Source organism: Bombina bombina, chromosome 1 (genome assembly GCF_027579735.1).
Source record: "Bombina bombina isolate aBomBom1 chromosome 1, aBomBom1.pri, whole genome shotgun sequence".
NCBI lineage: Eukaryota > Metazoa > Chordata > Amphibia > Anura > Bombinatoridae > Bombina > Bombina bombina.
Genome location: NC_069499.1, coordinates 751,360,025 through 751,384,624, shown reverse-complemented (window position 1 = coordinate 751,384,624; position 24,600 = coordinate 751,360,025). Strand labels below are relative to the sequence as shown.

General features: G+C 38.5%; 1 protein-coding gene across 1 annotated transcript in view; it reads right to left on the bottom strand.

Moving 5' to 3' along the window:
- The window catches only part of LOC128645942 (cullin-4B), a gene marked incomplete in the record, with an annotated part of 284,976 nt that overhangs the window by 76,707 nt on the left and 183,669 nt on the right, over positions 1-24,600 (bottom strand). Inside the window, 3 exon segments of the mRNA XM_053699285.1 lie at positions 6,017-6,131; positions 14,138-14,245; positions 14,689-14,774. Coding sequence (XP_053555260.1) covers positions 6,017-6,131; positions 14,138-14,245; positions 14,689-14,774 — 309 coding nt within the window.

The window sequence follows — 24,600 nt, the reverse complement described above, 5'->3', positions numbered from 1 at the left end:
ACTGGAGATGGTCTCCAAACTGAAACTGCTCCTGAGGATGAAGGATCAGGCTTTTGTTCTTTGTTGAAACAAAAGGAACGAAAACGATTATTAGCCCTGTTTTTACCTTTAGATTTTTTATCCTGTGGTAAAAAAGTTCCTTTCCCACCAGTAACAGTTGAAATAATGGAATCCAACTGAGAACCAAATAATTTGTTACCCTGGAAAGAAATGGAAAGTAAAGTTGATTTAGAAGCCATATCAGCATTCCAAGTTTTAAGCCATAAAGCTCTTCTAGCTAAAATAGCTAGAGACATAAACCCGACATCAACTCTGATAATATCAAAAATGGCATCACAGATAAAATTATTAGCATGCTGAAGAATAATAATATCATGAGAATCACGATGTTACTTGTTGCGCTAAAGTTTCCAACCAAAAAGTTGAAGCTGCAGCAACATCAGCCAAAGATATAGCAGGTCTAAGAAGATTACCTGAACACAGATAAGCTTTTCTTAGAAAGGATTCAATTTTCCTATCTAGAGGATCCTTAAACGAAGTACCATCTGACGTAGGAATAGTAGTACGTTTAGCAAGGGTAGAAATAGCCCCATCAACTTTAGGGATCTTGTCCCAAAATTCTAATCTGTCAGACGGCACAGGATATAATTGCTTAAAACGTTTAGAAGGAGTAAATGAATTACCCAAATTATCCCATTCTTTGGAAATTACTGCAGAAATAGCATTAGGAACAGGAAAAACTTCTGGAATAACCACAGGAGCTTTAAATACCTTATCTAAACGTTTAGAATTAGTATCAAGAGGACCAGAATCCTCTATTTCTAAAGCAATTAGTACTTCTTTAAGTAAAGAACGAATAAATTCCATTTTAAATAAATATGAAGATTTATCAGCATCAACCTCTGAGACAGAATCCTCTGAACCAGAGGAATCATCAGAATCAGAATGATGATGTTCATTTAAAAATTCATCTGTAGGGAGAGAAGTTTTAAAAGATTTTTTACGTTTACTAGAAGGAGAAATAACAGACATAGCCTTCTTTATGGATTCAGAAACAAAATCTCTTATATTATCAGGAACATTCTGCACCTTAGATGTTGAAGGAACTGCAACAGGCAATGGTACTTTACTAAAGGAAATATTATCTGCTTTAACAAGTTTGTCATGACAATCAATACAAACAGCTGGAGGAATAGCTACCAAAAGTTTACAGCAGATACACTTAGCTTTGGTAGATTCAGCACTTGACAGCGATTTTCCTGTAGTATCTTCTGACTCAGATGCAACGTGAGACATCTTGCAATATGTAAGAGAAAAAACAACATATATATAAAGCAAAATTGATCAAATTCCTTAAATGACAGTTTCAGGAATGGGAAAAAATGCCAAAGAACAAGCTTCTAGCAACCAGAAGCAATAAAAAATGAGACTTAAATAATGTGGAGACAAAAGCGACGCCCATATTTTTTCGCGCCAAATAAGACGCCCACATTATTTGGCGCCTAAATGCTTTTTGGCGCCAAAAATGACGCCACATCCGGAACGCCGACATTTTTGGCGCAAAATAACGTCAAAAAATGACGCAACTTCCGGCGACACGTATGACGCCGGAAACGGAAATAGAATTTTTGCGCCAAAAAAGTCAGCGCCAAGAATGACGCAATAAAATGAAGCATTTTCAGCCCCCGCGAGCCTAACAGCCCACAGGGAAAAAAGTCAAATTTTAAGGTAAGAAAAAAGTTAAATTAAAATGCATTATCCCAAATATGAAACTGACTGTCTGAAAATAAGGAAAGTTGAACATTCAGAGTCAAGGCAAATAAATGTTTGAATACATATATTTAGAACTTTATAAACAAAGTGCCCAACCATAGCTTGGAGTGTCACAGAAAATAAGACTTACTTACCCCAGGGCACTCATCTACATATAGCAGATAGCCAAACCAGTACTGAAACGAGAATCAGCAGAGGTAATGGTATATATAAGAGTATATCGTCGATCTGAAAAGGGAGGTAAGAGATGAATCTCTACGACCGATAACAGAGAACCTATGAAATAGACCCCGTAGAAGGAGATCACTGCATTCAAATAGGCAATACTCTCCTCACATCCCTCTGACATTCACTGCACGCTGAGAGGAAAACCGGGCTCCAACTTGCTGCGGAGCGCATATCAACGTAGAATCTAGCACAAACTTACTTCACCACCTCCATCGGAGGCAAAGTTTGTAAAACTGAATTGTGGGTGTGGTGAGGGGTGTATTTATAGGCATTTTGAGGTTTGGGAAACTTTGCCCCTCCTGGTAGGAATGTATATCCCATACGTCACTAGCTCATGGACTCTTGCTAATTACATGAAAGAAACATATACAACATGTTTAGGTTGGAATCAAACCTTTGACTGTATTTCCAGTCCTCTCTCCAAAAAAAAAAAAAAAAAAAACCACAAAAAACCAAACTCAACCACTACACCATAGCAGCAATTTCAAGAGACAAGAGGTCAGATCTTCCCCTAATCTTTTTGCTTTCTTAGTATTTTTAGATGTCTCTTGCCTTAACTACATATTTCTCATTTGCTCCTCCAGTTTTAGACAATCCCTATTCTTATATACGATTGACATATGCCACCATAGTGATGTTGTCTGTTTGAAATTGAATAGAACAGACGGAACTCCACTAGAGCCATGTTACTAAGGCATTGAAAAAGGCTCTGAGTTCCATTATGTTCATGGGAAGAGATGCCTCCCTTGCTGAACATAACTGCTGGTGACCAAATACAATTTTATCACCTGAGACGGATCTGAATGATCTCTTTTTCCATTGTCTGAGCATGCACAACAGCAGAGGTCTCAGATGAAATCGAGGAAAGGAGATTGCTCCCGATGCCGCTATTTTGAAGAGTAGATTGGAGAGCCCGACATGCTGACTGAAGTTTGCCCTCCCGTTGGGCTGTTATAAAAATTCTCATAACCATCAAGTCTATAATGATGTCTAGAAAGCTCTCTCGTGTACGAGGAACAAGAGCACTTTTCTAGATTTACCTTCCAACCATGAGTCTGAAGATACCAAAGAAACTTGTGTGAGCAGCCGCTAGGTTTAAAGATGGTGCTTGAACCAATATGTCATCCAAGTAAGGAGCCACCGCTATACCCTTCAGCCTGACTACTGCATGTAAAGCCCCCCCCAAAACCTTTGTGAAAACCCTGGGAGCTGTGGCCAGCCCAAAAATGTAGAGACGTGAATTGGTAATGTTTGTCTATGAAGGCAAAACAGATACTGATCCCGATATATTGAATGTGAAAATATGCATCCTTCATGTCTATTGTAGTCATGAATTGTCCCTGTAGAACTAGGGGAAGAACTGACCTTATAGTCTCCATTTTGAATGATGGAACCCGTACAAACTCGTTTAAACACTTCATGTCTAAGATGTGTCTAAAGGTTCCCTCTTTTTTTTTTTTTTTTTTTTTTTTTTTTACAATAAAAAGGTTTGAGTAAAAACCCTTTCCTCCCTCTCTCTGAGAAACAGGAATAATAACACCCATGGATTCCAGATCCTCTACACAGTGTAGGAAAGCTAATATCCTTTTCCAGTTTTCTTGATATTTCAGACAAAATAAACCTACCTCTAGGTGGTTGAGAAGTGAAACCTATCCTATACCCTTGAGACAAAATGTCCTAAATCCAAGGATCTTGAACAAGCCAAGCCCAAACCCCTTGAATCAGACTTAATCTGCCACTACTTGATTTAGTACAAGGTTGGGGGCCGCCCTTTCATGCGGTCTAAAGAGTCAGAAGCTGACTTTTTGGGCTGCTTGTTCTTGTTCCAGACAGGGTTTGGTTTCCAGGTACTTCTGGTAGTCTCAGGTTTATTTGTGGAAGAGTTTCTCTCCGTCTTGCTTCCTTTGAATCTGGATTTGTTTTTGTCTAGGGCAAGAAAAGCTCCCTTCCCACCATTGAGATAATAGAATCCAAACAAAAGGTCAAACAGGGTTTTACCCTTAAAAGGCCAAAGATGGCAATCTTGATTAGGAGACCATATTTGCCAACCAGGATTTTAATCAGAGAGCCCGTCTGGCTAACACTGCAAAACTGGTATTTTTGGCATTAATGTGAACAATTTGAATAATTGCACCGCAAATAAAGGAATTAGCCATTTTGAGCGCCTTAATATGGTCTTGAATTTCCAATGGAGACTTAACCATAATCAGTTCAGATAAAGAATTACACCAAAATGCTTCAGCACCAGCCACTGCAGCAATACTTACTGCCAGCAGGAAAAGTAGTCCTCCTTGCAGGAAAATCTTTCTAAGGTATCCTTCCAGTTTCCCATCCATTGGATCCCTAAAAGGTGTGCTGTCCTCCAAAGGTATGGTGGTGTTCTTAGCCAGTGTAGAACTAGCACCGTCAACCTTTGGTACAGTGTTCCACAATTCTAAATGATCAGGAATGGGAAATAACTTCTTAAAATTAGGAGGAGAAAATGACGCCCCAGGTTTTCCCCATCCCTTGGATATGTCAGGATATGTCAGTAACCATCATAAGTCTAAACCTGTAGAGGAAAAAACGGTACAGAAATTAGTTTCTATTACTTCTAAGGTCTTCAATTTCTCCAGTAGTAAATACCTAAGCAATTTTAAACCTATAGGTGAGGTCCTCAGTATCCGATTCCTTAGAAGAGTCAGAAGATGAAAGTTCACCTACCGTGCAAGACAAGGCTGTAATTGTCTGATAGCAGGCACACAGACTGAACTGCTAGTCCTAAATTCAGAGGAACAGTATTTAATCTTTCTCTTTCATTTGCCTGCAGACGGCATTGCGCTTAGAGCTGCGGGTACTTCAGACTGTAATTGAGTAGCAAAATCTAATGGAAGAGGGTAAGACTGTGTCTAGGGTTAGGGGTACAAACTACAGTCACCTGCTGAGATTGTGAAGTGGGTGCAGAGGAACATACTATAACAATTGTTGGACTAGGACCCACTGACTGCAGTTTGACAATTTGCGGAGAGGAGTATACAGCGGTAGTCAGTATTAGGACCTTAAGATTGAGACTGAAGAACAGATATGAGGCAGATGTGGCATCATTGTGCAGAAGGACAAACCATAAGTGTCTTACAAAGCATGCACTCATGAGACAATGACACCTGATGCTCATTATCCATATTAAATCCCCTACCACTATTAAATAACCACCCACAAATTTAACAGACGTTGTTGGGGTGTATGTGTGGGCTAAAAAAAGAAAAAAACTTTCAGAAATACTGTTTCTGATAAGGAATGTTCCAATATATTTTTAACAGACCGTTTAAAAGGACAGTCTAGTCAAAAATAAACTTTAATGATTCAGATAAGGCATGCAATTTTAAAACAACTTTCCAATGTACTTTTATTTTAAATTTTGCTTTGCTCTTTGGTATTCTTAGTTGAAAGCTAAACCTAGGAGGCTCATATACTAATTTCTTAGTCCTTAAAGGCTGCCTCTTATCTGAATGCATTGCCATTTTTTCACAACTAGAGGGTGTTAGTTCATGTGTGTTATATAGATAACTGTGCTCACGCCCATGGAATTAGCTAGGAGTCAGCACTGATTGACTAAAATGCAAGTCTGTCAAAATGACGGAAGGGGGTAGCCTGCAGAGGCTTAGATACAAGGTAATCACAGAGGTAAAAAGTATATCAATATAACTGCATTGGTTATGCAAAACTGGGGAATGGGTAACAAAGGGATTTTCTATCTTTTTAAACAAGAATTCTGGTGTAGACTGTCACTTTAAGAAAATATGACATATGTTCTGAGCTAAATAACCCCTTATCACTATGAACGCTCCATTCGGAGGTGTCTCACAACCTCCTTCTGTGAACCACACTGTCCATGTCGAGCTCTGTATTTTCGATGTGGTGAGGGAGTAGCGTGGACTCTGACTACCATTAGAAAGAAAAATAAAAAACACTGCAACTTACCTGATAACCTACTATCAATATGAGATGATACATAATAAATAACGGTTAAAACTTGCCTCGTTAAACTCTGCTTTTAAGACACATTGTCCTAGGGTTGACTGCCATTGTAGTTTTCGACCACTGTGCTTTCCAAGATAAAAGGTCTTAAAAATCTCTTGCAATTTAACCATCTAAAATAAGAGTACAACATATTAAGAACATATTTGCACATTTTTTTTTTAATACAACGGATATGTGTAATACAAGTTGTATCTGCTCTGGCTGACTCCTTAACTGTAGGTATTTTTATTTAGCCCTGATAAACATAGGGTAGATTTTTGCAAAGTCCGTTAAAGAGACAGTTTACCCAAAAACTTTCTATCCTTTAATTTGTTCCCAATGATCCATTTTACCTGCTGGAGTGCATTAAATTTTTTACATACAGCTCCTTAGCCTTTATATTGGCCTTTGAAATAGCTGGTTTAGCCTGTAGTATCCCTACCTATACACTGCAAGTTTTTATACCAAGGTATAGGCTATTGAGAAACTATTTTAGCACAGCCAGCAGAAGAAATTACACTCACAGTGGGAGGTGGAAGAGGTAAAGCTCTAAAATGTTCATTTTTAATTGTTCTTTCTAAGGATTGTACAGAAACAGAGATAAGAAAGGGAGATTTTTAATTTGAGTGTTAAAATATCTGATCTGTCAGCAATCCAAGCCTATTTTGATGGGCTGTGGTTTCAACAAGCAAATCCAGCTATTTTGCAAAAAGATGCATAAAACTTAATTTATGTAAGAACTTACCTGATAAATTAATTTCTTTCATATTAGCAAGAGTCCATGAGCTAGTGACGTATGGGATATACATTCCTACCAGGAGGGGCAAAGTTTCCCAAACCTTAAAATGCCTATAAATACACCCCTCACCACACCCACAAATCAGTTTAACGAATAGCCAAGAAGTGGGGTGATAAGAAAAAAGTGCGAAAGCATATAAAATAAGGAATTGGAATAATTGTGCTTTATACAAAAAAATCATAACCACCACAAAAAAGGGCGGGCCTCATGGACTCTTGCTAATATGAAAGAAATGAATTTATCAGGTAAGTTCTTACATAAATTATGTTTTCTTTCATGTAATTAGCAAGAGTCCATGAGCTAGTGACGTATGGGATAATGACTACCCAAGATGTGGATCTTTCCACACAAGAGTCACTAGAGAGGGAGGGATAAAATAAAGACAGCCAATTCCTGCTGAAAATAATCCACACCCAAAATAAAGTTTAATGAAAAACATAAGCAGAAGATTCAAACTGAAACCGCTGCCTGAAGTACTTTTCTACCAAAAACTGCTTCAGAAGAAGAAAATACATCAAAATGGTAGAATTTGGTAAAAGTATGCAAAGAGGACCAAGTTGCCGCTTTGCAAATCTGATCAACCGAAGCTTCATTCCTAAACGCCCAGGAAGTAGAAACTGACCTAGTAGAATGAGCTGTAATCCTCTGAGGCGGAGTTTTACCCGACTCAACATAGGCAAGATGAATTAAAGATTTCAACCAAGATGCCAAAGAAATGGCAGAAGTTTTCTGGCCTTTCTAGAACCGGAAAAGATAACAAATAAACTAGAAGTCTTTCGGAAAGACTTAGTAGCTTCAACATAATATTTCAAAGCTCTAACAATATCCAAAGAATGCAACGATTTCTCCTTAGAATTCTTAGGATTAGGACATAATGAAGGAACCACAATGTCTCTACTAATGTTGTTGGAATTCACAACTTAGGTAAAAATTCAAAAGAAGTTCGCAACACCGCCTTATCCTGATGAAAAATCAGAAAAGGAGACTCACAAGAAAGAGCAGATAATTCAGAAACTCTTCTGGCAGAAGAGATGGCCAAAAGGAACAAAACTTTCCAAGAAAGTAATTTAATGTCCAATGAATGCATAGGTTCAAATGGAGGAGCTTGAAGAGCCCCCAGAACCAAATTCAAACTCCAAGGAGGAGAAATTGACTTAATGACAGGCTTTATATGAACCAAAGCTTGTACAAAACAATGAATATCAGGAAGATTAGCAATCTTTCTGTGAAAAAGAACAGAAAGAGCAGAGATTTGTCCTTTCAAGGAACTTGCGGACAAACCCTTATCTAAACCATCCTGAAGAAACTGTAATATTCTCGGTATTCTAAAAGAATGCCAAGAAAAATGATGAGAAAGACACCAAGAAATATAAGTCTTCCAGACTCTATAATATATCTCTCTGGATACAGATTTACGAGCCTGAAACATAGTATTAATCACAGAGTCAGAGAAACCTCTTTGACCAAGAATCAAGCGTTCAATCTCCATACCTTTAAATTTAAGGATTTCAGATCCTGATGGAAAAAAGGACCTTGAGACAGAAGGTCTGGTCTTAACGGAAGAGTCCACGGTTGGCAAGAGGCCATCCGGACAAGATCCGCATACCAAAACCTGTGAGGCCATGCCGGAGCTACCAGCAGAACAAACGAGCATTCCTTCAGAATCTTGGAGATTACTCTTGGAAGAAGAACTAGAGGCGGAAAGATATAGGCAGGATGATACTTCCAAGGAAGTGATAATGCATCCACTGCCTCCGCCTGAGGATCCCGGGATCTGGACAGATACCTGGGAAGTTTCTTGTTTAGATGAGAAGCCATCAGATCTATTTCTGGAAGTTCCCACATTTGAATAATCTGAAGAAATACCTCTGGGTGAAGAGACCATTCGCCCGGATGCAACGTTTGGCGACTGAGATAATCCGCTTTCCAATTGTCCATACCTGGGATATGAACCGCAGAGATTAGACAGGAGCTGGATTCCGCCCAAACCAAAATTCGAGATACTTCTTTCATAGCCAGAGGACTGTGAGTCCCTCCTTGATGATGGATGTATGCCACAGTTGTGACATTGTCTATCTGAAAACAAATGAACAACTCTCTCTTCAGAGGAGGCCAAGACTGAAGAGCTCTGAAAATTGCACGGAGTTCCAAAATATTGATCGGAAATCTCACCTCCTGAGATTCCCAAACCCCTTGTGCCGTCAGATACCCCCACACAGCTCCCCAACCTGTAAGACTTGCATCTGTTGAGATTATAGTCCAGGTCGGAAGAACAAGAAGCCCCCTGAACTAAATGATGGTGATCTGTCCACCATGTCAGAGAGTGTCGTAAAATCGGTTTAAAGATATTAATTGAGATATCTTTGAGTAATCCCTGCACCATTGGTTCAGCATACAGAGCTGAAGAGGTCGCATGTGAAAACGAGCAAAGGAGATCGCATCTGATGCGGCAGTCCTAAGACCCAACATTTCCATGCATAAGGCTACCAAAGGGAATGATTGTGACTGAAGGTTTTGACAAGCTGATATCAATGTTAAACTTCTCTTGTCTGACAAGGACAGAGTCATAGACACTGAATCTATCTAGAAACCTAAAAAGGTTACCCTTGTCTGAGGAATCAATGAATTGATTGGTAAATTGATCCTCCAACCATGAACTTGAAGAAACAACACAAGTCGATTCGTATGAGATTCTTCGAAAATGAGAAGACTGAGCAAGTACCAAGATATCGTCCAAATAAGGAAATACCAAAACCCTGTTCTCTGATTACAGAAAGAAGGGCACCGAGAACCTTTGAAAAAAATTCTTGGAACTGAGGCTAGGCCAAACGGTAGAGCCAAAAAACTGGTAATGCTTGTCTAAAAAGAGAATCTCAGACACTAAAAGTGATCTGGATGAATCGGAATATGCAGATACACATCCTGTAAATCTATTGTAGACATATAATGCCCTTGCTAAACAAAAGGCAGGATAGTCCTACAGTAACCATCTTGAATGTTGGTATCCTAACATAACGATTCAATAATGATAGATCCGGAACTGGTCTGAAGGAATTGACCTTCTTTGGTACAATGAAGAGATAAAATAAAACCCAAGCCCCTGTTCCAGAACTGGAACTGGCATAAATACTCCAGCCAACTCTAGATCTGAAACACATTTCAGAAATGCTGAGCCTTTGCTGTGTTAACTGGGACACGGGAAAGAAAAAAAAAATCTCTTAGCAGGAGGCCTTAACTTGAAGCCAATTCTGTACCTTTCTGAAACAATGTTCTGAAACCAGAGATTGAGAACGGAATTGATCCAAATTTCTTTGAAGAAAACGTAATCTGCCCCATACCAGCTGAGCTGGAATAAGGGCCGCACCTTCATAGGTACTTAGGAGCTGGCTATAGGTTTCTATAAGGCTTGGATATATTCCAAACTGGAAATAGTTTCCAAACTGATACCGCTCCTGAGGATGAAGGATCAGGCTTTTGTTCTTTGTTGTGAGGAAAGGAACGAAAATTATTATTTACCCTGGAAAGAAAGGGAAAGCAAAGTTGACTTAGAAGACATATCAGCATTCCAAGTTTAATCCATAAAGCTTTTCTAGCTAAAATAGCTAGAGACATATACCTGACATCAACTCTAATGATATCAAAAGATGGTATCACCAATAAAATTATTAGCATGTTATAGAATAATAATAATGCTATAAAATTATGATCTGTTACTTGTTGCGCTAAAGCTTCTAACCAAAAAGTTGAAGCTGCAGCAACATCCGCTAAAAATATAGCAGGTCTAAGAAGATTACCTGAACACAGATAAGCTTTTCTTAGAAAGGATTCAATTTTCCTATCTAAAGGATCCTTAAATGAAGTACTATCTGCCGTAGGAATAGTAGTACATTAGCAGGAGTAGAGACAGCCCCATAACCTTAGGGATTTTTGTCCCAAAAAACTCTAATCTGTCAGATGGCACAGGATATAAATGCTTAAACGTCTAGAAGGAGTAAATAAATTACCCAAATTATTCCATTCCCTGGAAATTACTTCAGAAATAGCATCAGGGAGATAAAACACTTCTGGAATAACTACAGGAGATTTAAAAACCTTATTTAAACGTTTACATTTAGTATCAAGAGGACCAGAATCCTCTATTTCTAATGCAAATAATACTTCTTTAAGTAAAGAACGAATAAATTCCATCTTGAACAAATACAAAGATTTATCAGCATCAACCTCTGAGACAGAAACCTCTGAACCAGAAGAACCATTATCAGTATCAGAATGATGATGTTCATTTAAAAATTCATCTGAAAAAAGAGAAGTTTTAAAAGACTTTTATGTATACTAGAAGGAGAAATAACAGACATAGCCTTCTTAATGGATTTAAAAAATAAAATCTCTTATGTTATCAGGAACACTCTGAAAATTAGATGTTGACGGAACAGCAACAGGTAATGTAACAGTACTAAAGGAAATTTTATCTGCATTAATAAGTTTGACATGACATGCAATACAAACAACAGCTGGAGAAACAGATACCAAAAGTTTATAGCAGATACACTTAGCTTGGTAGCTCCAGCACTGGGCAGTGATTTTCCTGAAGTATCTTCTGACTCAGTTGCAACGTGGAACATCTTGCAATATGTAAAAGAAAAAAACAACATATAAAGCAAAATTGATCAAATTCCTTAAATGACAGTTTCAGGAATGGGAAAAAAAATGCCAGTGAACAAGCTTCTAGCAACCAGAAGCAATAAATAATGTGACTTAAATAATGTGGAGACAAAAGTGACGCCCATATTTTTTAGCGCCAAAAAAGACGCCCACATTATTTGGCGCCTAAATGCTTTTGGCGCCAAAAATGACGCCACATCCGGAACGCCGACATTTTTGACGCAAAAAACGTCAAAAAAATGACGCAACTTCCGGCGACACGTATGACGCCGGAAACAGAAAAAAAATTTTGCGCCAAAAAAGTCCGCGCCAAGAATGACGCAATAAAATGAAGCATTTTCTGCCCCCGCGAGCCTAACAGCCCACAGGGAAAAAGTCAAATTTTTTAAGGTAAGAAAAAATGATTGAAACAAATGCATTTATCCCAAATATGAAACTGACTGTCTGAAAAATAAGGAATGTTGAACATTCTGAGTCAAGGCAAATAAATGTTTGAATACATATATTTAGAACTTTATAAACAAAGTGCCCAACCATAGCTTAGAGTGTCACAGAAAATAAGATTTACTTACCCCAGGACACTCATCTACATGTTTGTAGAAAGCCAAACCAGTACTGAAACGAGAATCAGCAGAGGTAATGGTATATATAAGAGTATATCGTCGATCTGAAAAGGGAGGTAAGAGATGAATCTCTACGACCGATAACAGAGAACCTATGAAATAGACCCCGTAGAAGGAGATCACTGCATTCAAATAGGCAATACTCTCCTCACATCCCTCTGACATTCACTGCACGCTGAGAGGAAAACCGGGCTCCAACTTGCTGCGGAGCGCATATCAACGTAGAATCTAGCACAAACTTACTTCACCACCTCCATCGGAGGCAAAGTTTGTAAAACTGAATTGTGGGTGTGGTGAGGGGTGTATTTATAGGCATTATAAGGTTTGGGAAACTTTGCCCCTCCTGGTAGGAATGTATATCCCATACGTCACTAGCTCATGGACTCTTGCTAATTACATGAAAGAAATTAGTAATTTCTCATACATGTTGTATGTTGCAGCTGGTATAACAAGTCATGTGGAATACATTCATGGAAAAACAATTTTACAGTGAACTGTCCCTTTAAGGAAGAGAATAAGCAAGCAATAATTAATAATTATCTACTTTGCTGATAAGTCCTAGGATGAATTAAAAAAAATATATTTATTTAGGCATCGCCAATAGTTAATATGTTTCAGTGTGTATAGCAATGAATGTGTTTGGCCTTTAATAGGTCATAATTGCCCATGATTCAAATAGAAGTAAACTGGATTTTGTTAAGTTTATCAAATCTACCTCTTAATACTATGATATAAAATATATAAGTCAAACACAAGCAATGAATATTCACAAAAATAATAATAAAAAAACCACAATGTGAAAAACTATTTAAAAAAAGACTATGTGCACAAAGAAACCTTTAAATGCCTCTGATGCTAGTAGGAAACTTCCAAAAATTATTTAGTAAGAATAGCGCTTTCTTTATAAATCCCTCAGGCAAAGCAGGAACTGGTTATCATATATAAATTCATTCCACAAATTAAAAGAATAAGTCACTCAGGGCACAAATATTAACACCAAAACAACATAATACCACAATAGAAACAGGGTTCAAAAGCTTAATAGCTCACAGAAACCGAGTGTGAAAAGCGGTGAGATTTTCAGAATGTTGCGGTGGTCATATGCTGTCCCTTCCTGGTGACATATCCTGACGTACCTTGATGGGGTTTTTTTTTTTTTAAAAGGATTCCATCTGTTGTGATTATCTTATATACTTATATAGGTCCAGTCCCAATCTGATTGGATATTTCAAATATCTTTTATATTAACTATTCAAATACCAGAGCACTTAAAACAAACAATTAATTACACAATATAATACAATCTTTTATTCTTTTAAATTGTGGAATGAATTTATATTTGATCGCCAGTTCTTGTTTTGCTGTAGTGATTTATAAATAAAGCACTATTCTTTGAGCTAGTGTAGCTCAAGGCCACCTGAGTATTTTAACAATAGTTTTTAATTTGGACTCTATTTAAAACAGTGCTGCACTATTGGTTGTCTCTCTCTCTTTGAGGCCAACTTCAAACAAGTTGCAAATATTGGATACAAATTACCTCTTACATAAAATCCTGTTGTAGCACAACGCTAAGGCTATAGGTTTGGAATCTGGAGACCAGGGCCCAATCCTCAGAAAGTTAAGTACAATCAAGTTGCTACTAATGGATACACTTACTGAAGAATATTTGTAAGTTTTCTACTTGCATCAGAGGGATTTAAAGGTTTCTTGTTTTATTTACACAAGGACATATGAGCACAGTTTATTTTCACATTGTTTTTTTCCAATGAGAGCACACTAAGCAAGGCTATGCAGAGTCCATTCGTGCTATAGACATGTAACTCCTGAGCCTAACCCCATGTGCTCATGAAAAGAAATACATTTTAACAAACAATACCAAGAGGAAGATGTAAAATTGAGAACATTAAAAATAAAACACACACAAGTCAGTATGGAGACCAAAAGCAAACACTAATCCTCCTTCCACATCACCTACCAGGTTTATCAATTAACTGATCACCCCTACTTTTACTTTGACATATATTTACATTTTTACTTAGTCAATATTACCTACCTCTGCAGGTAAATGAACTTCCATAGGGACATAGGTTGGCCAGTAACCCATAGTGAGGATATTTACAGTTAGCTCAATGTTTCCTGGGACATTTTGGTTCTGCATATACTAAAAAATACAATTTAAAATAAAACAAAGTTAACTGAAACGCATTGAGGTTAGTTACACAAAATCAAAAGTACAAAGAGTACACTATTTTATAAATGGTGACACACCCTAAACAGGACTGAAGCCTTTTTGCAAGATGTTTCTCTACTTCGTATTTAAAAAGGGACATTAAACACTAAATACATTTCATGCACCATTTATACTTATGGGTGTCACCATTTTAGAACCTAGGTTACACTGCAGGTATCTAAAGGTGAGTTGCTGCACATGTGCAAACACATCAACACTGAAATGAATTGAAAGATTTCAATATGGTGGCACCAACAACTAGAGGCAAAATGGGAATAAACTCAAAAATATGCTTCTAAAATGTATTTTAATTTTATGTCCGGTGTGGTATTGAAAGAAATTGTTAGTAAAATATGCAAAAGAAAAGAGATTACCTGTTTAAAATGAACCATAATATCTTTTGACAACTCCATGTCTTTAAACATCCCTTCGAGTTTGCTAGTAAATGCAGCCCCACATTCTGTAAAACAAGATTAATTTGGATGTGAATTCCAGTTAAAAGGACATAATACTCATATGCTAAATCACTTGAAACTGATGCAGTATAACTGTAAAAAGCTGACAGGAAAATGTCACCTGAGCATCTCTATGCAAAAAAGGAAGATATTTTACCTCACAATTTCCTCAGCTCAGCAAAGTAAGTTGTGTGTAAAAAGTTATACTCAGCTGCTCCCAACTGCAGGTAAAAAAATTTTTTTAAAAAATGAAGAAATGAACAGCAGCCAATCAGCATCAGCAGTGCTGAAGTCATGAACTCTTTTACTGTGATCTCATGAGATTTCACTTAACTCTCATGAGATTTCATAGTAAGCTGAATAGGGAAATAATATGAGAGTGCACGATGCTCATCCCCTAAGCTGTCCCAGGACAGACATACTAATAATGCTGCTTAGAAATCCTTTACAATGGGAGGTGGCTACTGAGAAACTTTTGAGGTAAAATATCTTTCTTTTTTACATAGAGACGTTCAGGTGATATTTTCAGCTTTTTACAGCTATGCTGCATCACTTTCAAGTGTTTAAACATTTGGGTATTATGGCCCTTTAATATATTAAGAAAATGCAAAACGTAAGAAAAAACATGGAACATTTTTATTGCATGAAGTTCACCCAGCTGATTTTACTGACCACCTTGCTAGAATGTAAGCCAATATTAAGTGAAAATTATAGGAAAAAGGCAATAATAATACACTTACAGTGCTAATTAACAAACCAAACAAAATACAAGAAAATGTGATATAGTGTAACACTGTGCACCCAACAATCAAAAAAGGGAAAACAAAAAAAAACAAATACTCCTGTTAGAATATTTGCATAGGAATGTATGAAAAAGTATTTTTTCTTCCCTAACAGTTGAAAATAAACCTGAAAGGAAAGAGAAATGTTTCATAGCACAATAATGTTGGCAGAAATCCTAGTAACGATACACTAGTTAGTTGGAGCTACAACAGCTCTAAAAAGGTATGCGCTTACACAGATAAACCCATGTTATAGCAGGGGTTTCTACTTTATTAAAAACATGTAAAAGAATAAAAACCAAAAAAAGACAGAATCCGCTTCCTAGTGCAGCAAAGTCACAAGCCAGACTTGAAAGTAAAAACAAAGCAAATGTTGTCGTACTCACAAGTAGGGCGACACGCCAATGTTTATCATTCCCCAGTTTTGCATAACCAACACTGTTATAGAAATATTTTTACCACTGTAATCACCTTTTATCTAAGCTTCTGCAGACTGCCTCAATATCTCAGAACTTTTGACAGAGTTGAATTTCAGGCAATTAGTGGTGACTTAAATAATTCCACATGCGTGAGCACAATGTTATTTATATGAAACCCGAACTAACGCCCTCTAGCTGTGAAAAACTCAAATGCATTCAGATAAGAAGCGGCCTTCAAAAGCATGAGAGCCTATGTAGGTTTAGCTTTCAACTAAGAATACCAAGAGAACAAAGCAAATTTGATGATAAAAGTAAACTAGAATGTTGTTTAAAAGTACATGCCCTATCTGAATCATGAAAGTTTAATTTGGACTTTATTATTCCTTTAAACAAAGTAATAGACAGCCACTTTTCATTTATTTGGTATGTGTACAGTTCTGCTGAAATTTAAATTGGACACTAAACCCAAATTTTTTTCTTTTCGTGATTCTCATAGAGCATGAACTTTTAAGCAACTTTCTAATTTACTCCTATTATCAAATTTTCTTAGTTCTCTTAGTATCTTTATTTGAAATGCAAGAATGTAAGTTTAGATGCCGGCCCATTTTTGGTGAACAACCTGGGTTGTCCTTGCTGATTGGTGGATAAATTCATCCGCCAATAAAAAAAAGTGCTGTCCAGATATCTGAACAAAACAAAAGCTTAGATGCCTTCTTTTCAAATAAAGATAGCAAGAGAACGAAGAAAAAATGATAATAGGAGTAAATTAGAAAGTTGCTTAAAATTGCATGCTCTTATGGTGTGGCTATGTCCGAAAATAAAACAATTCTGGCATAAACTAGAATATTGGTTAGTAAGTGTGGTAAAAATAAACCCCCTTAAACTTAATTTTTTAAATATAATTTTTTGTCAAATAATAAGGAGGATTTTAGAGACGCCAAAATATTAAATCTAGTAGTTCTGGCCGCAAGAAACTTCATTTTTAAAAAATGGAAAACTAGATTTATACCTACAGTGAACGAGGTAAAAAAACTATCTTAAAAAACAATACAGGGTAGAACAACTTGCCACAGATCTAAACCTAGAGGGCGAAATTGTAACATTTTTCAGCAAATGGTCAAAATTTATTAAAATCTTTTCGCCAACCGAAATAGAGGATATGATAAGCCCATTTCAAAATTCGGAGATACTTCTCTTGGTCATCTGGTAGAGTGGGGATGGCGGGAGGAAAATTTAAAGCAAGGAGGGTATCAACTCCTTTTTTTTTCTCTCTCTCCCCTTCTTTTTCCACAGTAAAGGAAAAAATTATTTCCTCTAACAAAAGGTGTAATCTGGCTATCTTAAAGGGTAGTGAGACACTCACTAGACTATGTAGACATAAACATTATAAAGAAGGTCAGATAACATTAACTCTATTTTGTTGTCCACTGCTCTGTTGTCTCAAGGTGTTATTGAGCAATGTAAAGGGAATGCTTATTTTGATTTGTTGGAAAACTAAATATGTCAATGAGTCCTTTAATAGTTAACAAAGAATTCTTTGGTTGAATAAGTTTAGTTGCTTTAAAATAAACTCGTGATAGTATATATAACAGACTATGTCACAAGGAATGATTGTACTGTCTACCGATTTGGCTACTGTTGACATATCAAATTACTGCTGTATGTTGTATTTTTTTCTTTTCTGTGTTTTTCTTTGTTTTGTTTGTTGGTACTATTGAAATAAAAATAAAAAACATAATTTATGCTTACCTGATAAATTCCTTTCTTCTGTTGTGTGATCAGTCCACGGGTCATCATTACTTCTGGGATATAACTCCTCCCCAACAGGAAATGCAAGAGGATTCACCCAGCAGAGCTGCATATAGCTCCTCCCCTCTACGTCAGTCCCAGTCATTCGACCAAGAATCAACGAGAAAGGAGTAACCAAGGGTGAAGTGGTGACTGGAGTATAATTTAAAAGATATCTACCTGCCTTAAAACAGGGCGGGCCGTGGACTGATCACACAACAGAAGAAAGGAATTTATCAGGTAAGCATAAATTATGTTTTCTTCTGTTATGTGTGATCAGTCCACGGGTCATCATTACTTCTGGGATACCAATACCAAAGCAAAAGTACACGGATGACGGGAGGGATAGGCAGGCTCATTATACAGAAGGAACCACTGCCTGAAGAACCTTTCTCCCAAAAATAGCCTCCGAAGAAGCAAAAGTGTCAAATTTGTAAAATTTGGAAAAAGTATGAAGCGAAGACCAAGTTGCAGCCTTGCAAATCTGTTCAACAGAGGCCTCATTCTTAAAGGCCCAAGTGGAAGCCACAGCTCTAGTGGAGTGAGCTGTAATTCTTTCAGGAGGCTGCTGTCCAGCAGTCTCATAGGCTAAACGTATTATGCTACGAAGCCAAAAAGAGAGAGAGGTAGCAGAAGCTTTTTGACCTCTCCTCTGTCCAGAGTAAACGACAAACAAGGAAGAAGTTTGGCGAAAATCTTTAGTTGCCTGCAAGTAGAACTTGAGGGCACGAACTACATCCAGATTGTGTAAAAGACGTTCCTTCTTTGAAGAAGGATTTGGACACAAGGATGGGACAACAATCTCTTGATTGATGTTCCTGTTAGTGACTACCTTAGGTAAGAACCCAGGTTTAGTACGCAGAACTACCTTGTCTGAGTGAAAAATCAGATAAGGGGAATCACAATGTAAGGCTGATAACTCAGAGACTCTTCGAGCCGAGGAAATAGCCATTAAAAACAGAACTTTCCAAGATAACATTTTTATATCAATGGAATGAAGGGGTTCAAACGGAACACCCTGTAAAACGTTAAGAACTAAGTTTAAACTCCATGGTGGAGCAACAGCTTTAAACACAGGCTTGATCCTAGCTAAAGCCTGACAAAAGGACTGGACGTCTGGATTTTCTGACAGACGTCTGTGTAACAAGATGGACAGAGCTGAAATCTGTCCCTTTAATGAACTAGCTGATAAACCCTTTTCTAAACCTTCTTGTAGAAAAGACAATATCCTAGCGATCCTAACCTTACTCCAGGAGTAACCTTTGGATTCGCACCAGTATAGGTATTTCCGCCATATTTTATGGTAAATCCTTCTGGTAACAGGCTTCCTAGCCTGAATCAGGGTATCAATAACCGACTCAGAAAAACCACGTTTTGATAAAATCAAGCGTTCAATTTCCAAGCAGTCAGCTTCAGAGAAGTTAGATTTTGATGTTTGAATGGACCCTGTATCAGAAGGTCCTGTCTTAGAGGTAGAGACCAAGGCGGACAGGATGACATGTCCACTAGATCTGCATACCAAGTCCTGCGTGGCCAAGCAGGTGCTATTAGAATTACTGATGCTCTCTCCTGTTTGATTTTGGCAATCAATCGAGGAAGCAGCGGGAAGGGTGGAAACACATAAGCCATCCTGAAGTTCCAAGGTGCTGTCAAAGCATCTATCAGAACTGCTCCCGGATCCCTGGATCTGGACCCGTAGCGAGGAAGTTTGGCGTTCTGGCGAGACACCATGAGATCTATCTCTGGTTTGCCCCAACGTCGAAGTATTTGGGCAAAGACCTCCGGATGAAGTTCCCACTCCCCCGGATGAAAAGTCTGGCGACTCAAGAAATCCGCCTCCCAGTTCTCCACTCCCGGGATGTGGATTGCTGACAGGTGGCAAGAGTGAGACTCTGCCCAGCGAATTATCTTTGATACTTCCATCATTGCTAGGGAGCTTCTTGTCCCTCCCTGATGGTTGATGTAAGCTACAGTCGTGATGTTGTCCGACTGAAACCTGATGAACCCCCGAGTTGTTAACTGGGGCCAAGCCAGAAGGGCATTGAGAACTGCTCTCAATTCCAGAATGTTTATTGGTAGGAGACTCTCCTCCTGATTCCATAGTCCCTGAGCCTTCAGAGAATTCCAGACAGCGCCCCAACCTAGTAGGCTGGCGTCTGTTGTTACAATTGTCCAGTCTGGCCTGCTGAATGGCATCCCCCTGGACAGGTGTGGCCGATAAAGCCACCATAGAAGAGAATTTCTGGTCTCTTGATTCAGATTCAGAGTAGGGGACAAATCTGAGTAATCCCCATTCCACTGACTTAGCATGCATAATTGCAGCGGTCTGAGGTGTAGGCGTGCAAAAGGTACTATGTCCATTGCCGCTACCATTAAGCCGATCACCTCCATGCATTGAGCTACTGACGGGTGTTGAATGGAATGAAGGACGCGGCATGCATTTTGAAGTTTTGTTAACCTGTCTTCTGTCAGGTAAATCTTCATTTCTACAGAATCTATAAGAGTCCCCAAGAATGGAACTCTTGTGAGAGGAAAGAGAGAACTCTTCTTTTCGTTCACTTTCCATCCATGCGACCTTAGAAATGCCAGAACTAACTCTGTATGAGACTTGGCAGTTTGAAAGCTTGAAGCTTGTATTAGAATGTCGTCTAGGTACGGAGCTACCGAAATCCCTCGCGGTCTTAGTACCGCTAGAAGGGCACCCAGAACCTTTGTGAAGATTCTTGGAGCCGTAGCCAATCCGAATGGAAGAGCTACAAACTGGTAGTGCCTGTCTAAGAAGGCAAACCTTAGATACCGGTGATGATCTTTGTGGATCGGTATGTGAAGGTAAGCATCCTTTAAATCCACTGTGGTCATGTACTGACCCTCTTGGATCATGGGTAAGATTGTCCGAATAGTTTCCATTTTGAACGATGGAACTCTTAGGAATTTGTTTAGAGTCTTTAAATCTAAGATTGGCCTGAAAGTTCCCTCTTTTTTGGGAACCACAAACAGGTTTGAGTAGAACCCTTGTCCTTGTTCCGACCACGGAACCGGATGGATCACTCCCATTGTTAACAGATCTTGTACGCAGCGTAGAAACGCTTCTTTCTTTATCTGGTTTGTTGACAACCTTGACAGATGAAATCTCCCTCTTGGGGGAGATAATTTGAAGTCTAGAAGGTATCCCTGAGATATGATCTCTAGTGCCCAGGGATCCTGAACATCTCTTGCCCAGGCCTGGGCGAAGAGAGAGAGTCTGCCCCCTACTAGATCCGGTCCCGGATCGGGGGCTCTCGGTTCATGCTGTCTTTGGGGCAGCAGCAGGTTTCCTGGCCTGCTTGCTTTTGTTCCAGGACTGGTTAGGCTTCCAGCCTTGCCTGTAACGAGCAACAGCTCCTTCCTGTTTTGGTGCAGTGGAGGTTGATGTTGCTCCTGTTTTGAAATTCCGAAAGGGACGAAAATTAGACTGTCTAGCCTTAGCTTTGGCCTTGTCTTGAGGTAGGGCGTGGCCCTTACCTCCCGTAATGTCAGCGATAATTTCTTTCAAACCGGGCCCGAATAAGGACTGCCCCTTGAAAGGTATATTAAGTAATTTGGACTTAGAAGTAACATCAGCTGACCAGGATTTTAGCCACAGTGCCCTGCGTGCCTGTATGGCGAATCCTGAGTTCTTAGCCGTAAGTTTGGTTAAATGTACTACGGCCTCCGAAATGAAAGAATTAGCTAGTTTAAGGACTCTAAGCCTGTCCGTAATGTCGTCTAGCGTAGAGGAACTAAGGTTCTCTTCAAGCGACTCAATCCAAAATGCTGCCGCAGCCGTAATCGGCGCGATACATGCAAGGGGTTGTAATATAAAACCTTGTTGAACAAACATTTTCTTAAGGTAACCCTCTAATTTTTTATCCATTGGATCTGAGAAAGCACAGCTATCCTCCACCGGGATAGTGGTACGCTTAGCTAAAGTAGAGACTGCTCCCTCCACCTTGGGGACCGTTTGCCATAAGTCCCGAGTGGTGGCGTCTATTGGAAACATCTTTCTAAATATTGGAGGGGGTGAGAACGGCACACCGGGTCTATCCCACTCCTTAGTAACAATTTCAGTTAGTCTCTTAGGTATAGGAAAAACGTCAGTACTCGCCGGTACCGCAAAGTATTTATCCAACCTACACAGTTTCTCTGGTATTGCAACGGTGTTACAATCGTTGAGAGCTGCTAAGACCTCCCCTAGTAGTACACGGAGGTTCTCCAATTTAAATTTAAAATTTGAAATATCTGAGTCCAATCTGTTTGGATCAGAACCGTCACCCACAGAATGAAGCTCTCCGTCCTCATGCTCTGCGAGCTGTGACGCAGTATCAGACATGGCCCTAGCATTGTCAGCGCACTCTGTTCTCACCCCAGAGTGATCACGCTTGCCTCTTAGTTCTGGTAATTTAGCCAAAACTTCAGTCATAACAGTAGCCATATCTTGTAATGTTATCTGTAATGGCCGCCCAGATGTACTAGGCGCCAAAATATCACGCACCTCCCGGGCGGGAGATGCAGGTACTGTCGCGTGAGGCGAGTTAGTCGGCATAACTCTCCCCTCGCTGTTTGGTGAAATTTGTTCACATTGTACAGATTGACTTTTATTTAAAGTAGCATCAATACAGTTAGTACATAAATTTCTATTGGGCTCCACCTTGGCATTGGAACAAATGACACAGATATCTTCCTCTGAGTCAGACATGTTTAACACACTAGCAAAAAAACTTACAACTTGGTTATAATCTTTTTTAGCAAAAAAAAAAAAAACGCACTGTGCCTCAAAGAGGTACTAACGATTAAATGACAGTTGAAATAATGAACTGAAAAACAGTTATAGCATCAAACTTTAAAACAACACAACTTTTAGCAAAGGTTTGTTCCCATTAGTAAAAAACAACACTAATTAAATTTGTACATAAGAAAACAAAACAACGTTTTTTATTCACAGTCACTATAAGAATTCTCACAGCTCTGCTGAGAGAATTTACCTCCCTTCAAAGAAGTTTGAAGACCCCTGAGATCTGTCAGAGATGAACCGGATCATGCAGGAAATATAAAAGTAGCTGACTGGAATTTTTTGATGCGTAGCAAAGAGCGCCAAAAACGGCCCCTCCCTCTCCCACACAGCAGTGAAGAGAAACGAAACTGTCACAATTAAAGCAAAAAACTGCCAAGTGGAAAATAATGCCCAAATATTTATTCACACAGTACCTCAGCAATGTAAACGATTCTACATTCCAGCAAAAACGTTTAACATGAGAATAGTTATTAAAAGGATTAGTGACCTTTAACACAGTAGTTCCGGTGAAATACCATCCCCAGAATACTGAAGTGTATACATACATGTCATTTTAACGGTATGGCAGGCTTTTCTCATCAATTCCATTCAGAAAATAAAAACTGCCACATACCTCAATGCAGATTCATCTGCCCGCTGTCCCCTGATCTGAAGCCTTTACCTCCCTCAGATGGTCGAGAACAGCAATATGATCTTAACGACTCCGGTTAAAATCATAGTAAAAAATCTCTGTCAGATTCTTCCTCAAACTCTGCCAGAGAAGTAATAACACGCTCCGGTGCTATTTTAAAATAACAAACTTTTGATTGAAGTCATAAAAACTAAGTATAATCACCATAGTCCTCTCACACATCCTATCTAGTCGTTGGGTGCAAGAGAATGACTGGGACTGACGTAGAGGGGAGGAGCTATATGCAGCTCTGCTGGGTGAATCCTCTTGCATTTCCTGTTGGGGAGGAGTTATATCCCAGAAGTAATGATGACCCGTGGACTGATCACACATAACAGAAGAAATTATATTTAAAAAATTGCATGCTCTATCTGAATCATGAAAGAAAAAAATTGGGTTCAGTGTCCTTTTGAGTAGAAATGTTTGTTCTTAAGCATTGCATGAGAGGAGAGTTGTATTGTATAAATTGGCTATATACAATTTTTGAATTATTCAATTCTATTAATAGTTTAAAATATTTTGAAAAAATAAATAAATTATTAGAGAAATGCAAAAGACATTTGTAGACAATTGACAAAAAGTATGTTCAACGACAGTCTTCTGTATATCTCTTATTAGAATACAATATTTAAATAGTAACAAAAAGAAAAAGGTCATCAACACATAGCATACAAAGGTAATACCAAAACTAATATGTCACCTTAAAAGTCACTCTAGATATACCAAGCTCTGTGTCTCAGTTTAAAAATATTAAACTGAGGGGGTGGTCGTTGGACTTTCTTGGAGAGGGTCTCAATTTTTGAGGTAGGTAAGATTCCCACAAAACTTTGATCTCTAGAAACATGTCCCTACGTTTGTTCTTAATATATGCATACTCCTCTAAACCCAGAACTACATTACATTTGTCAATCCATTGTGCTATGCTGGAAGTTGAGGAAGTCTTCCAGTTTATTACAATTAATGTCTTTGCGCTATTAATTAAAATATTCAATAGTTTTGTTTGGCTAGGTTTTAATTTTCTAGGGGTTAGGTTAAAAAGCCAGAGAAGTGGGTTATCATCTACTAAGGGGCCAAAAAGCTTGGTGGTTTCTTTAATAATTAGTAGCCAAAAAGAGAAGAAGATCTTTGGACATTGCCACCAGATATGAGCTATTGTTCCTGTGTGGTAAAGGCATCGCCAGCATTTATCACTATTATATTTAAACAGTTTTTGACATCACAGGTGTAAGATACCACCTATGCATAATCTTATAATTCATCTTAAGGAATTTGCTAGAAATTGAGGTCTTAGTGATGTTAATAAATATTCATTTTAGATCCACAGGATGGATGGATGTATCCAGCTCCCGTACCCATCTGTCA